At 40.9% G+C, this 13,396-nt stretch overlaps 1 protein-coding gene across 1 annotated transcript in view; it reads left to right on the top strand.

Moving 5' to 3' along the window:
- CNTNAP2 (contactin associated protein 2) overlaps positions 1-13,396 on the top strand; it is a 1,193,181-nt gene that overhangs the window by 1,174,182 nt on the left and 5,603 nt on the right. The window contains exon 23 of the mRNA XM_072853401.1: positions 11,722-11,793. Coding sequence (XP_072709502.1) covers positions 11,722-11,793 — 72 coding nt within the window. The remainder of the gene's footprint in view (positions 1-11,721; positions 11,794-13,396) is intronic.

Genomic DNA, 13,396 nt, shown 5'->3' with positions numbered 1-13,396 from the left:
TTAATATCTCTCAGTTCAAATTAGCTAAGATGTATGTCACTGATAACTGACACCTTGCTCATTGTAGAGAAGCAAACAAAAGCCCAAACAGATTATTATTTTTGTAGTAAATAAACTCCCACACCTAAAAAGACTTGTACTTAAAATCAGAAGATGCCTATTATTGGGGTGGGGTTGTTCAGTTTGTGGGTGGTTTTATCTAAGATAGAGGTTCTGCAGTTTACTCATGAAGTTTCACTTCCAAACTTTTCTTATTTATATTAAAAGGATAAAAGAAACCTACTACATGTATGTACCTGTCCATTTTAGGTTAAAGATGCTCCAGCTTGCCAAACTACCCAATCCTGAATGTAGTAAAAGCAAGAGATACCAGAAGAGTCAAGGTACATACAGCGGTTGACAAACCATGCTTTAGCCCCTCTAAGCTGCTGTGGCGCTATGTAGCTGCAAGATGCGTTTATTCTGAGTATGAACAGAATGGCATCTAGAGTATTTAATGCAGGATTAAGTTAAACCCGTATTAGCTTCAACATATTAAGAATTAAATGGAGCAAGATTAAATGCTATGTCTGCAATGTTCTTCAAGTGGTGTGACTTTTTTCTGACTGTACATATTTAAACCCTAAAAGTTCTTTATTTTTGTAGAAGGTGAAAGGCCTTGCCTTTTAAGAATCAAGATCTTACTTTGAAACCTATATTGAGCATGTCTGGCAAAAATATTGTATGAAGACATGCACCGCTGTCAAGATTAAAACTACTGCCTGCAGGATTAACTCCCATTTTGTTACAAATTCATCCCTCTTCCTTTAACAAGTGATGGCAGGAGAAGAGAGTGGGAGGGCTGAATACTGGCCATATGATCCATGCTCACCTAATTGGCCAACTAATTATCTTTGTCAAGTGAAAGATAGCAGTCGATTTCTGAACTAAGAGAAAGTGTCACTTGTGTGTTACTGGTGACAGTGTGGAAGATCACCTTCCGGATTCAGATGCCAGTGGTTGGGTTGCCATCCCACCCTCTGACCACTGGTACCTACATCTCAGAGGGCAGAGCGGCAGCATCTGAGGAGAAGGTGTGTCAGACGTGCACTGGTACAGATGTGGCTACGGAGACAGGAAGTAGCTCTTGCCCTTGTCAAGGGTTTGTTACAAATGATGCAGTGGGAAGGAAGGATCAAAGGCGTTACTTGCTGGAGAGTGGTGATTCAGCCCTTAAAATGGTCTTAGGTTACAAACACACAAACAAAACGGTCTTCTCCTGGCCATAGACGTTGAAAGAGTCCTGTACGTATCAGTGAATCCAACAGCAGGAGGAGTAAAGTCAATGGTAATGTGTGACACAGCGCTCATTCTCTCCTCGAAGGGATGGCAGGGGAGCAGGGTCACTTCTCCAGGCTTCCTGCAAGGGGCAAGCGAGTCTGGGCAGGAGGGACAGAAGAGGTGCACTGCTTTTGTTCATGATGCAGCCTTAACACATGTAAATTTGATCTTTTAGGTGTTAGCAAAATTAGAAATGGATGTGAAAGCAGTTTCTAGAATAAAATGACGCTCCTCCTTTTTCAAGCACAGCAAATAGGATTAGTTACCTGTACTGTAATCAGAGAATGATGCCAGATTTTCTCTTGGAAGTTATTGATCACTCGAGGTCGTTGGGTTTTTTTAATTAACATAGCACGTAGACATTGGGAGGCTCTTTGTCTGCCGGTAAGCTAGTTTAATATTTATACTCTCTATACAAGAGACGGAATATGCACTTGCAGCCTGCCCTGTGGGCCAGCAGATTCTTCCACTGCCAGATTTTGGTGCATTTCTGTGATCAAGTTTCCTCTGCTGAGAGTGACCAGCATTCATCCCCAATTCTCCCAATATAAATATTGTCTCAGAAGTCCACGGCCTTGACCCAAGTTGTTTCAAACAGGAAGGTGGCATTTTTTTCAGACTGTCAGGGATTAAGTCTAGCAGAAACTCATAGCTCAGTTTCTATGCACCAAGTGTTTCTTGCAGGCAAGAAGGTAAGTGGTAAACATTGAGATGCAACAGTTTCTATTTTTGTCCTCCCCCATCGAGCAGCTAACTAGGAAGAGCATCTGTCTGAAATTTGGCACAATCAGTGCTTCATCCTTAAAGGGCTTAATTATAGTGCTTGAATTACTGTAAATCTCTCTATTGATTGGGAATAAAAATGCCTCCCTCAGTCTCATCTAGTTCCTTCACACAATTATGCATAGCTTTCTCTTATCTTTAAGAATATATAATTTCAGCATGAAATTTCTGACACTCTGTCTAGTGTATCAGACAGCTGACAGACTGCCAAGCTTGTAAATTCTTCTGGCATTCATTGAGAGACCAGCATTGTAGCTATTTCATAAACAGTGATTTGAATGTTAATGCTGCTACCTAACGTCAAGACAAGAAGGCGGTAATATTAAAAAGAGAGTGTTTTCCATCCTCCGCAAAGACTGTATTTTTTCCACAAGTACTAACTTTAAATAGGAACATAGGGATGGCATAAATTAGGAAAAAAATGGAGTAGAGAAAGAAGCATTTAGATACCTGAGCACTTCATGTGACTGCCTTCTTTTTCCTTTCCTTAGGCTGAAAAGCACTGCACTTCCTGTGTAAGAGGTTATTCTAGATTACAGTCAGGTCATTACAGCTATTAAAGTTTATTTTAGATTTAAACTCTCCAGTCTGACCCATTCCTCATCCCCAATCCAAGCCTTTCTTTTTTCATAAGTGGATGAATGCTAGAAGTGCAGAACCTGTTCTTGTTCATATCCTGGCTGTGAGAAGCCCTTTCTTCCAACGACCTCAGTTGATAGAGTCCATCATTTTTTTTTCTCCTTTTTTGTAGCTGTCATAAGTTTACAGGCTTGTTTGGTATTCTTGTTCACTGGGTTGGATTTTTTATTTTTGTTTTTTTGTTTCTTTCAAGTATTCCCTGTGGGTCCATTATCAGCAATTAGCTATATACAGCTAGGCTTTGATCAGCACTTAACTCTACTGTTCCTTTGAGAGCACTGAAGCATTTCATATTCTACATTAATTATAAAAGGAAGTATTTGTTTGTCTTCCTTAACAGGTGAAATGTAAGCACTGCTCATAAAATTTTCATGAAAGTGATAGTTTAGGCCAGCATGACTAATACACTAGCAGTTCTTGTCTGGAGTCATAGTGAGACCCAGTGTCGGACAGACGTTACTACCAGGAATTGAAAGATAGATGAGTTTAGGTCTTTGATGGATGGGGGTGCTCTAATGTGCTGCAGATCAATTGGAAATTTGGCAGAGCAAATGTTCAAAACACTACTTCTGAGACAGAACTTGCTGAAGTTCAAACTGCAGATAAACACAGTCCAAAAGTGATTCTAAATGCCTGCTCTCCTTTTAAAATGAGAAAGAAAATTCTGTAGTATACAGGTACCAGTTACTAAATTTAAAAAGTGTTTTGGTCTTGCCTTCCCACTACTTTGTACAATTACTTGCTTGTGTGCAAAAGAAAGTGTAAAAGTTAGTATTGGGAAATGACCATACAAAGGGAGAAGCAGGGGAGAATCACCTAAATTATCCCAACAGACAGTGCAGGAATGTTTTCCCTGTTTCGTATTTCATCCCGGACTGTTTTGGGGGAGTTTAAGCTGCAAAGATGGATCTCCTAATACGGCACAAGTTTTTCTGTCCCTTTGCTAGGAAGACTGCTTTTTAAGACTGAAAGAAAGAATATTGTACTGCCCTCTCGGAGCAAGCCATTCATAAAACTCCATTTCGTCCTCTGCTTAAGCGTATGGTCTAAGAGCAAAGTTCACCTGCAGAAGGAAATTAAAGGGCTGATAACACAGCCAATTCAGAAACAGCTGTCTTGACTGATTGGGTTGTCAGCTGTTGGTGTCTAGTGGTGAGAATTTGCATTGTCCCAGTTCATTGACCATGGAGCATTCAGTGAATTTTCCCCCAACGCTGCCATTGTTCGTTGTTGGCATTTCCATTGTTCACGCCAAAATTCATGCTTTTTTTAACAGAAACATCCAACTACTCTTTCTTTCATAATCCCCACTTACTTTCCCACACTGTCCCAGGCGTTTGCATACAGAAGGGCTGTTCAAAGGACAATGTTTCTATTAAGCCATCATTTCAGAGGATTTCTTAATTTATACTCATTTCACATTGGAATAAAAAGACAATTGGAGAGACTTCACACAACACTGTAAAAACACAGGTTTTGTGTCTTCCATCATCTCTGTGTATGTCTCTCTCTCAGCAGAAAACTCACCAGTAGCTGTCAGTAAAAACACTTGCGAGTCAGTGAAAAATTCTTAGGAAAAAAAATGCAACCCTTCAAAATGTTTTTGATCTAACAGAACATACCTGACAAAACTTAGTTTAAATAATTGGTCCAAATAGCACTAATGTGTTGGAGGAATTTTTTGTCATTTATGAAGGATTTTTTCTGGTTTTGTTTCTTCCCTATCCCTCCCAGCAAAGAAGGTTACAAAGGATTGAAGAAATTAGTGGATTTTGATCCAATGTTGAGCATTTCATGTTCCAAATAATTTTCTTTATTGGCGACAGAGAGAAGAAGTTGACATTTTTAAAGTGAAAAGCCCTAATTTTTCCTCTAAGCTGCGTGTCTCTTCTGGTAGTTTTGGAATTGCTATGTGGGTGTACTTTTTCCAATATCCTGTAGCTTGCACCAAAAAGATTATTAAGTCTGTGACTGTGAAGACTTCTATTTCCATAAAGACAGAAAAATGGTTCATATTAGGGTTATACTTGTAACCCTCTAACACTACAAGTTGAGGCATCACTAAAATTAAAAATTCAGTGAGTAATGATTCACAGAATCACAGAATCATATAGGTTGGAAAAGACCTTTAAGATCATTGAGTCCAACTGTAAACCTAACACTACCAAGACCACCACTACACCGTGTCCCTAAGCACCTCATCCAAACGTCTTTTAAAGACCTCCAGGGATGGCGACTCAACCACTTCCCTGGGCAGCCTGTTCCAATGCTTGACAACCCTTTCAGTGAAGTAAAATTTCCTAATATCCAGTCTAAACCTCCCCTGGTGCAACTTGAGGCCATTTCCTCTCGTCCTATCACTTGTTACCTGGGAGAAGAGACCGACCCCCACCTCGCTACAACCTCCTTTCAGGTAGTTGTAGAGAGTGATAAGGTCTCCCCTCAGCCTCCTTTTCTCCAGGCTAAACAACCCCAGTTCCCTCAGCTGCTCCTCATAAGACTTCTGCTCTAGACCCTTCACCAGCTTCGTTGCCCTTCTCTGGACACGATTGACCCCATATAGCACACTAGAACAAAAATTACCTTTTACTAACAATATGGTTAATAATATATTTTAAATATTTTGTGATTGGGTAAGTGTGGGTATTTATTTTTAAACTTGGAAGTGTTTAATATTAAGAATAACTTCAGCTAAATTCTCAGTTCTATACTTAAGCTGATGTCAGTGGGACTTCAAGTAAACTCTGTTAACAGTTTAATGTTAAACAGTCCTCCCTCAGAATCTCTTCTCAAATGCCCAGAAAAGCAGGAGTCGTTTTCCTCCTTTCTCTGTTTTCAGCTTGGAGAAGTAGGAAAAAAAAATAGATGTATTAATTAAAAAAAAAAAAAGTTAGGAACTTTCAATACAAAATTTGCCCTGGCAGCATAAAAAGACACAGCATTTTTAATACTGCTTCAGATTTTTTTCTTCTTTTTCTGAACTGCTGTAGTTTTCTTGTCATGGGAGCTCTTCACAGAGCCACACTCAGGAGGAGAGTGGTGGGTGGGACGGGCAAGGGCAGTGGGATGGGCAAGAAAGGCCAACTGGAGTCTATGGGCTGTGATGTTGACCTTTGATGTAGGGCTGTGTAATGGAGTTCTTTACTCCTGCTCCGTCATTTATGTGCATGTGTTTAGAGTTTCTCTCGTAATCCAGTGCCTTGAGGAAGGGGAATGCCACTGTGGTTGCACATTAGTTTCTACTATCAAGAGTCAAGCAATTAGTTTCTGTACTTGCAGTCTGTAATAAGGAGTGCTCTGTAATTTCAAACCGTAGCAGTACAGTCTCACCTGACTGGCAGAGTTGACATAATTTGGCAAAACGCAGCCAGAGAGCTTGTTTTTGTTTTCCTCTGTGTTATGGTCCTGTGGAGAAACGTATTACTGAATGGATCTGGTGTCCAACACTTTCTCAGAATCCTAAGGTGTCAGTGAGTGTTTGCTCTCTTTGTGAGCTCAATTCTTGGATGCCTGGCTGCAAAATAGAATTAGGAAGAAGGAGTGATAGTTCACATCTTTGCTTTTATTTTGTTCTCTCACTGTTCTACTTTTAATCAATGTCTTGATTGCTGGGGGTTTTATATACCCTGTGATCACCAGATCCAATTGTTACGCTTGCTTCTCTAGTTCATATTTATGTGAAAACCAACTGGTCTTAATAATGGGAGAATACCTCTCAAAATTGTGGACATCTGTAAAGCTGAAAGGTCACAGCAGCCTTGCAACATGTGTTAGTTCTAGACTGAACAAACTCTATTTCCAGCATTTCACAAGTTTCATCCATTGTTTGTTTTAGACCTGTGATCACTCCCACCCTTCCTTTTTTGGAGCAAATCTAAACTGTATCTTCCTTTGTAGTGTGGTGTATTTTAACTAAGACTCAGTAAAAACGTTCAGTTAAAAAAATTGCTTCCAATGGCTTATATGTAACACTCCTGGTAGTGTATGTCAAAATGAGATTTGCCATTTACTTTTTACTTTCTCAGTACTGCTCTCTAGCTGAAAAGTCTCCCCACTTGGTTTTGGTTTTCCCCTTGCCTTTACTGAATAGCCTTTTGCTCATTTCTCTGCCTACACCCACTTTCTGGACCACTTTTCTACTTTAACAGGGTCATTTTGCATTTCAATTTTGTGAATTTGCAAAAGTCTTTTATGTGGGATCCATTGTAAAAACTCTCCCTCTGAAAATGGCAGATGCAAAATCACGCCTACTATAATGAAGGAAAATTATCATTCACTCTGTTAAAGCAAGCACATCTGTCATCTTTAACATCTAATCTTAATTATGGTCTGTTTATCCAGTCCCATTTCCCCTTTCCATTCAGCGAGTGCTGCTGTATTGCAGCTGGCTGTGGCAATGACCATGCTGAGCGTGCTGGATGATGGTGGGTCTCTTACTGCATTTTTGTGGTCATCTAAAATTTCAAATGTCATTAAAATGATGGCGAAAACACGGATTTTGCCTGCAGTCAGTCTTTAATCACCCTTTTAGGTGCTGCAAAGTTCCTTTAACTCCATTTACCCTGAAACTAATACCAGAAAGTTGAAAAGTGCAAAATATAAGTTCAGGCTCTGTAGATTTACTCTGTGGTTATTGAAACTATGGTCTCAAACAGCAGCCCGTGAAAGAAAGAGAAAGCAAAGTATGCTGTGTGCTTTTACGTAAGTTAGCTTCAGGATTATCATGTTTGAAGCAAACCCGATGGCCTGCTGTGGGAAGACAGGGTACAAAGAACAGCATCGCTCAGCTTGGATTCTGGAAGGGAACCAGATGAAGTGATGTTCGTAAGCCACACATGAGCTTAGCATTTCCTGGTACAGTTCAATCCGTCCCTACACTAGCTGTAGGTTTTAGGAAAATGTCTTTGGTGTGTCCTGACAGCAAACCGATGGCTCTGTGCCACAGCTATGTGAGCAGAGGATTTCAGGGAACTGGCAGCATGTCTCTTGGGCCAGTATGTAACCGTTTTCCAGGATAGATTAAAAGCTCTTTGCTCTGTTCTTTGTATGTTGATTCACACAAGTGAGACCCTGGCTGCTCAGAGAAACCTAGGGAAGATTCAGAAAAAGCTCCTAAGTTAAGGAACCCTTTCCAGTATAGTCCCCAAACCAGATGGGAATCAGCTGTTCGAAAGCAACCTTTGTAGACCAGGTAATAAAGGAAAACTGAATAGCCCTATTCATGGCCTCAGCTAACAATTAGGTAGCACAGTATGCAGACCAAAACTCCTGCAGTATGCTCCCCACACCCACCTTATGTGACATTCACAACCCACTTGCTGTCCACAGGGGCTTTGCAGGGTAACTACATAGAGTAACTGCAGCTCCGTGGCACCTGTTTGCTGTGACAAGACATGATTTGAAGCTGTCGAGGTACAAGTATCAGGCAGTGCAAAAAGGCTTGCTGAGACATGTAGTTAGAATTAATGTCACAGTGATAATGGAAGAATCTGAACAGGAAAGAGGTGTTCCCAGCTGTGACAGAGAAACGAAGGCACACACTTGTCCATTAGCAACTCGCTATGTACTTCATCTGCATATTACAGCCATGCGAGGTAGTTACTATACCACTGTGATTTAGATTCCCATGAAACATGAGAGTCACTAGTAACAATATTAATTTTGACCAGTCATTTTAAAACATTTTTAGGAGTTACTCTTTACAACCTGTGAATGGCACTCTGTAGTCTTCTGTGCTTTTACCAGAGCATCAGTATTACTGTTGCCCCTTTGTCAGCCTGCTCTAACATGTTCTTTCCTTGTTTAGTTCTTGAATTTCAGCAGCGATGGAAGAAAGAATCTCATTAGTTGTCTTCTTGACAAAGTTGCTTAATATTGCCGAGGAATGTGACCATAGTAAGGTCAGAGGCGAATGATCACATGTCTGAATGACATAACTGCTATCTGAAATACCTGCACTTGGTGCCTGTTGGTGACAGTACTCTGTTGTTAAGCTCACCTTGGTGGGTCAAGGAATGTGCTCTCATATGTTCTCTTCAGCCTAATTGCTGTGGCAGGAGTTACCCTTTTGCAGTTCTTAGACCCCTGGTCTGTAGCTGTTTCTGATCATTTGAGAAGCTACTGCTGTCCAGAAGAATTTCAAGGAAACTTTCACCTAAAAAAGAAGATAGTAATGAGTTCTTTTCTTCCTCCTCTATCCATCTGTAGTAATACATTCAGTAAAAAACTGGTATAGACACTTCTGCAGCAAAAGATACTCTATAACCCCACACTTGGCTGAGATTTTAGATACAGTTTTTCAGTCAAAAAAAACCCCATAACGTAAAAGCAAGTATTCTGCTGACACAAGAGTAACAGAACAGGAATTCATGAATTATGGCGATAATATCTGCCAACACTGCCATAGGTGCTTTAAAAAAAAATTCATGAGCATCTAAGCTCCTTTTTTTACTACAGCACTCCTGGTTCTCCAGCAGTTGCAGCAGGGCACAACTTATGCTATGTACAATCCAATCTGGTGGTGAACTCTTGTTGAAATAGGTAGTCTCCTGCCCCCAGACACATGTTCCTATTTCCTCTTTGTCAGAGATGAGAGTCTCAGAGTGAGTCACGTCTGCTTGTTGATCCAATGGACATCTCTTTGAGTGTGTATGATGACTAGATGCAATGGAAAGCAGCCTTAGACGGAGGCATCAGGGCCAGTCCTAGAAGCAGCTCTCAGACAAGATCAAGGATGTAGCTTCACACATCATGCTTCATGTTCTTCATTATCCTGCGGTGTACATCAGTGGCTGTTGAACGTCATAAGCTGTGGCCTTCCATCTGCCAGGAATCCCTTGTAGCATAGCCGTTGTGATGTAGCAGCTTGGGAGGGATCATGCTGCCACCAACAGCAGCCTTCCTCTTTCTTCACACTTCACTAGTGCCGTGGTCCTCGAAACAACCTTTTAAAAGAAGATAAAATATGCTATTCAGTTGTAAGGGAATGGGGAACTGTGACCATTGCTGATTTTGAGATTTTTTGCGTGCGCACCCAGGAGAGCAACTCCAAACCAAGTGGCAAGTGGTAGGACTTGTTAACTGCCTGTGGTGCTGCTCCTATGGCGAGGGGCCTCCTTTTGGGTTAGAATGGCAGAGAGCAATTTCCTTGCAATTTGGCAAATTGATGCTTTTCTACATAGTGTTATTTGGCTTTAGGATTTTCCCTGAGGTGCAGGGAGGGCAGGGTTAAAGTTAGGGTTTATTTTCCCACTGCCAGCCCTTCCCTTTCAGCGCTGCAAGGATAATATTATGGACCCTGTGCCAAAATGTCTCTGTAGGAAACATTCATGGTCCTGCACAGTAAGGTTCTTCTTTGGAGCAAAATCCACTGTTACGGAATCAGGTATTTATTTATCTTTTACATTTTTTAGCCTGGTTTGTTTCAGAGAGGTGCAGAAATGCTGTTTTCAGAAGCCAGAGCACCAACAAATGTCAAAGGCACAAGTGCTGCTGGCAAAAACTGTTGGCCAGGCCCCCTCCACTGAGCCCTGAGAAATGCTCTCTTGTTTGTCCCACAGGCGACCAGCCAAAAACTAGCTGCTCAACACACAGCTGGTTCAGCTCTCCCCCAGAGTAGGCACACAGAAGGCTACTCTAGCCCCAACCCTCTTTTCAGGCCACGTGGCGAGCTGAAGCCATTCATTCTTTAGTGCAGCTGCTTTGCGGTACAAAAGGAACTTTATTATGGATTTTACTCCATGCTAACAGAAAGCCAGTTGAATTCCCTTAGCCAATTTTTGGGTATAGTGAATGTATCACTGGCCTGTAAAGGCAACTGATTACTTTAATACAATATCACCTAATCCATCAAGCAAGGAAAATACAGCTGGGTTTTAAGTACTGACCTAAGAAGTAATTAATATCTTTGATTATTTTAACTGTCTCCAGTTAAATACTTTTAACAACATTTTCTCTATTTCAAAATCAATGCCATAGTCCAGTGGCAAAGAAGAGAATGATTGCAACCCCTCACCTAGCTCCTCGGGCTTGCTTAGTCACTGCAGTGTCTAGTTGCTATGTCTGACTATAACAAAAATGTTGATGATAGGTTTGATTGATGAGATTGCCTTTGAAAAGCCTCTGTGATGTTTTCTGGAGGTTAAAACCAAGACCACCATCCAAATTCTACTTTAAACCTGTACCGATTCCTTCAGCCAGCTCTGCCGCAAGTAGTCTCTCCTTTTTAGGTAGCTGGCAGGTGAGTTCTGGTACATCTGGCTGTGTTTCCTCTCCTCACCTGTCTGCTGGAGGCTCTCCTCTCCCACGGGCTCTCCTGCCTGCCATGCCTCAGCTCCTCCAACTCACAGCCTTGCATCTTAGCTCCAAAGCACCCCAGCAGCAGCTGAGCTGCCACATTGGGCTTTCTCCTAGAGTAGCAAAGGTGCTGGCACGTGCTCCTTTGGGTAACTGCTCTACAGCTCTGACCAACAGAAAATGCAGCCCCTCGCTTACCTTAGGCTGTGCAGCAGCAAAAGGGATGGCAGTTTTTCTTTCAAAGAGCTTGCAGTTGCACCCAATGGCAGTCACTAAATCCTGGAAACTTCTCAAGCCTTTCATAGATAGCAGTGACAAAGGCAAAAATCTCTATAATAATATGTACAATCACATGCATTTGAAAGAAAAGGTTTTGTTTGGTTTTGTGCTAAGAAACTTACTGAATTTACGTTGGTAGAGTGACAAAATTATCTCCTGTATTAACAGCAATGCTTACCGAGAGTACCTCCTTTATTTTAATTTTGGTTTTGTTAAGAGGAGGAAGCAAGAAGTTTTGAGGGATTAGATAATAGTAAAATATTTTTTCTTTTCGTCTTCTTTAGATAAATATCTAGGGATCACAATTTTCTTTAAATTGTATCTGAGGACGGTGGATGTATTTCTGAACTACTGTGTGAAGTTTCACTGCTATTACAACATGAATCTTTAATTCCCTATTTACAGCCAGTGCTGATTTCCCATACAACGGTCAAGCTATAGGAGATGGAGTTAACAGAAACTCTGCCATTATTGGAGGTAGGAGAAACATTTACTCTTCTAAGATACTTTGTGGTATGACTGTGATGGCTGAATTGCGGTTGGTAACATATTCAAGCTATTTGCAAAGAGCTGACTATGTGGGAAAACTACACCTAAACAAAGTTACATAGAAATTTGTGTGAGTCTGTTCAGGCACGTTGTCCTAGTGAAATGGTTTGTTCCCACTTAGTTTGTCCCCTCAGATTCAGTTTTAACCAAATCAAAATACTGATATTCATAATCCACATATTAAGCATCCATGTGGGGAGCTACTTTGCAGTATATTAACTCTTAACTATGTTAAGAGTAATTAATTTATATGAAATGGCAAGGACGCTTTTCCAGTTACAGCAGATTCAACATGAATCTATGTCAAACACTATTTGCTCCATCCCTGACAAAAGTCCCTCATGATCCTGCCTTGTGTTTTAGGGGCCAAGTTCTGCTATAAGTTATGTGCTGGAGAGTCCCATTCAGTGTGATAGGTGATATTAAGTAATACCAGAATTGGAATTTTGAATTAACATTCCATTGAAGATATTCTGGCCAGCTGCCTCCAGAAATAAGGATCCTGATTAATTTTATGTGCACATTCAATTTTCCCTGCCCTGTCCCATAGTATGGAAGTGTTGCACCATAACTCTCCTAGGAGAACTTTGCCACTGCATCAAATTCTGAAGGCATATTAAAAAAAAAAGTAAAGATCAGCCTAATAGCTTTCAGTCAGTCAGTTCTAAATGCATATAAAATGACATACTGGTGGTGGTTTTTTGTCGTGTAAAGCAACGCTGAGTATAGTAGTACATGCAGTCTAATGGAATTTCTTGTTTCTTTTCCCTGGCCCCCTCAAGGGTCTATGTTTCCATATCCAGGTTTAGATTAGCTGCTTTAGTTTTTATTTGCTATAGTATTTTTCCTTTTTAATTTATATTTTTATTACTACTTAAAACTTTTCCTTCATACTTTGAAACCGTACAATACTAGGAGGATAGCATTGCATTCCTCAGAAAAATTCAGGCCACACCTGAACAGTCTGGCATCATTTAACGAAAGTGGCGTAACATAATTCTGGCTGATTACAGGATTTTTTCAACCTGAGAATTTTACAATGTCTTCATCCCTCATGCCTGTAGAGAAGGGCCAAAAAAGGAACAGTGCTGTTTTAGCACAGTTACCTATGCCTAAGAGGGTAAGATATATAAGGCTTTTCCATAACAGGGCTGAACCCCAAATAGACCATTGCAGGGGGAGCAATTAAGGATAGGTCTGATGATAAAGCAGTTACATCTGTAATTATGTGGAGCCAGTGCTTAGTGGGTGGAGTAAGCCAAGCCAATTTTCAAGGACATATTGAGGGGCTGTGATAGATCTATACAGCCATTGACTGGAAACTACACATCAGTGACTCCATCCTCAAAGAGCTGTCCAGGCAGTGACAACATCACCATTTCACCCCTGTGTTTTGGGAGCACTCGGCACCCTCTGCTTCACGGTCAGCAAAGCTCACCTCTTTAAGTAGGTATTAATGTTGATGTTTACCTACAGGATGAAAGTCACTAGCAGACTCCACTCAGTGACATTTTGTATATAGCGACAACTA

Source organism: Ciconia boyciana, chromosome 2 (genome assembly GCF_034638445.1).
Source record: "Ciconia boyciana chromosome 2, ASM3463844v1, whole genome shotgun sequence".
In the NCBI taxonomy this organism is placed as follows: Eukaryota; Metazoa; Chordata; class Aves; order Ciconiiformes; family Ciconiidae; genus Ciconia; species Ciconia boyciana.
This window is presented reverse-complemented; position numbering and strand designations above follow the sequence as displayed.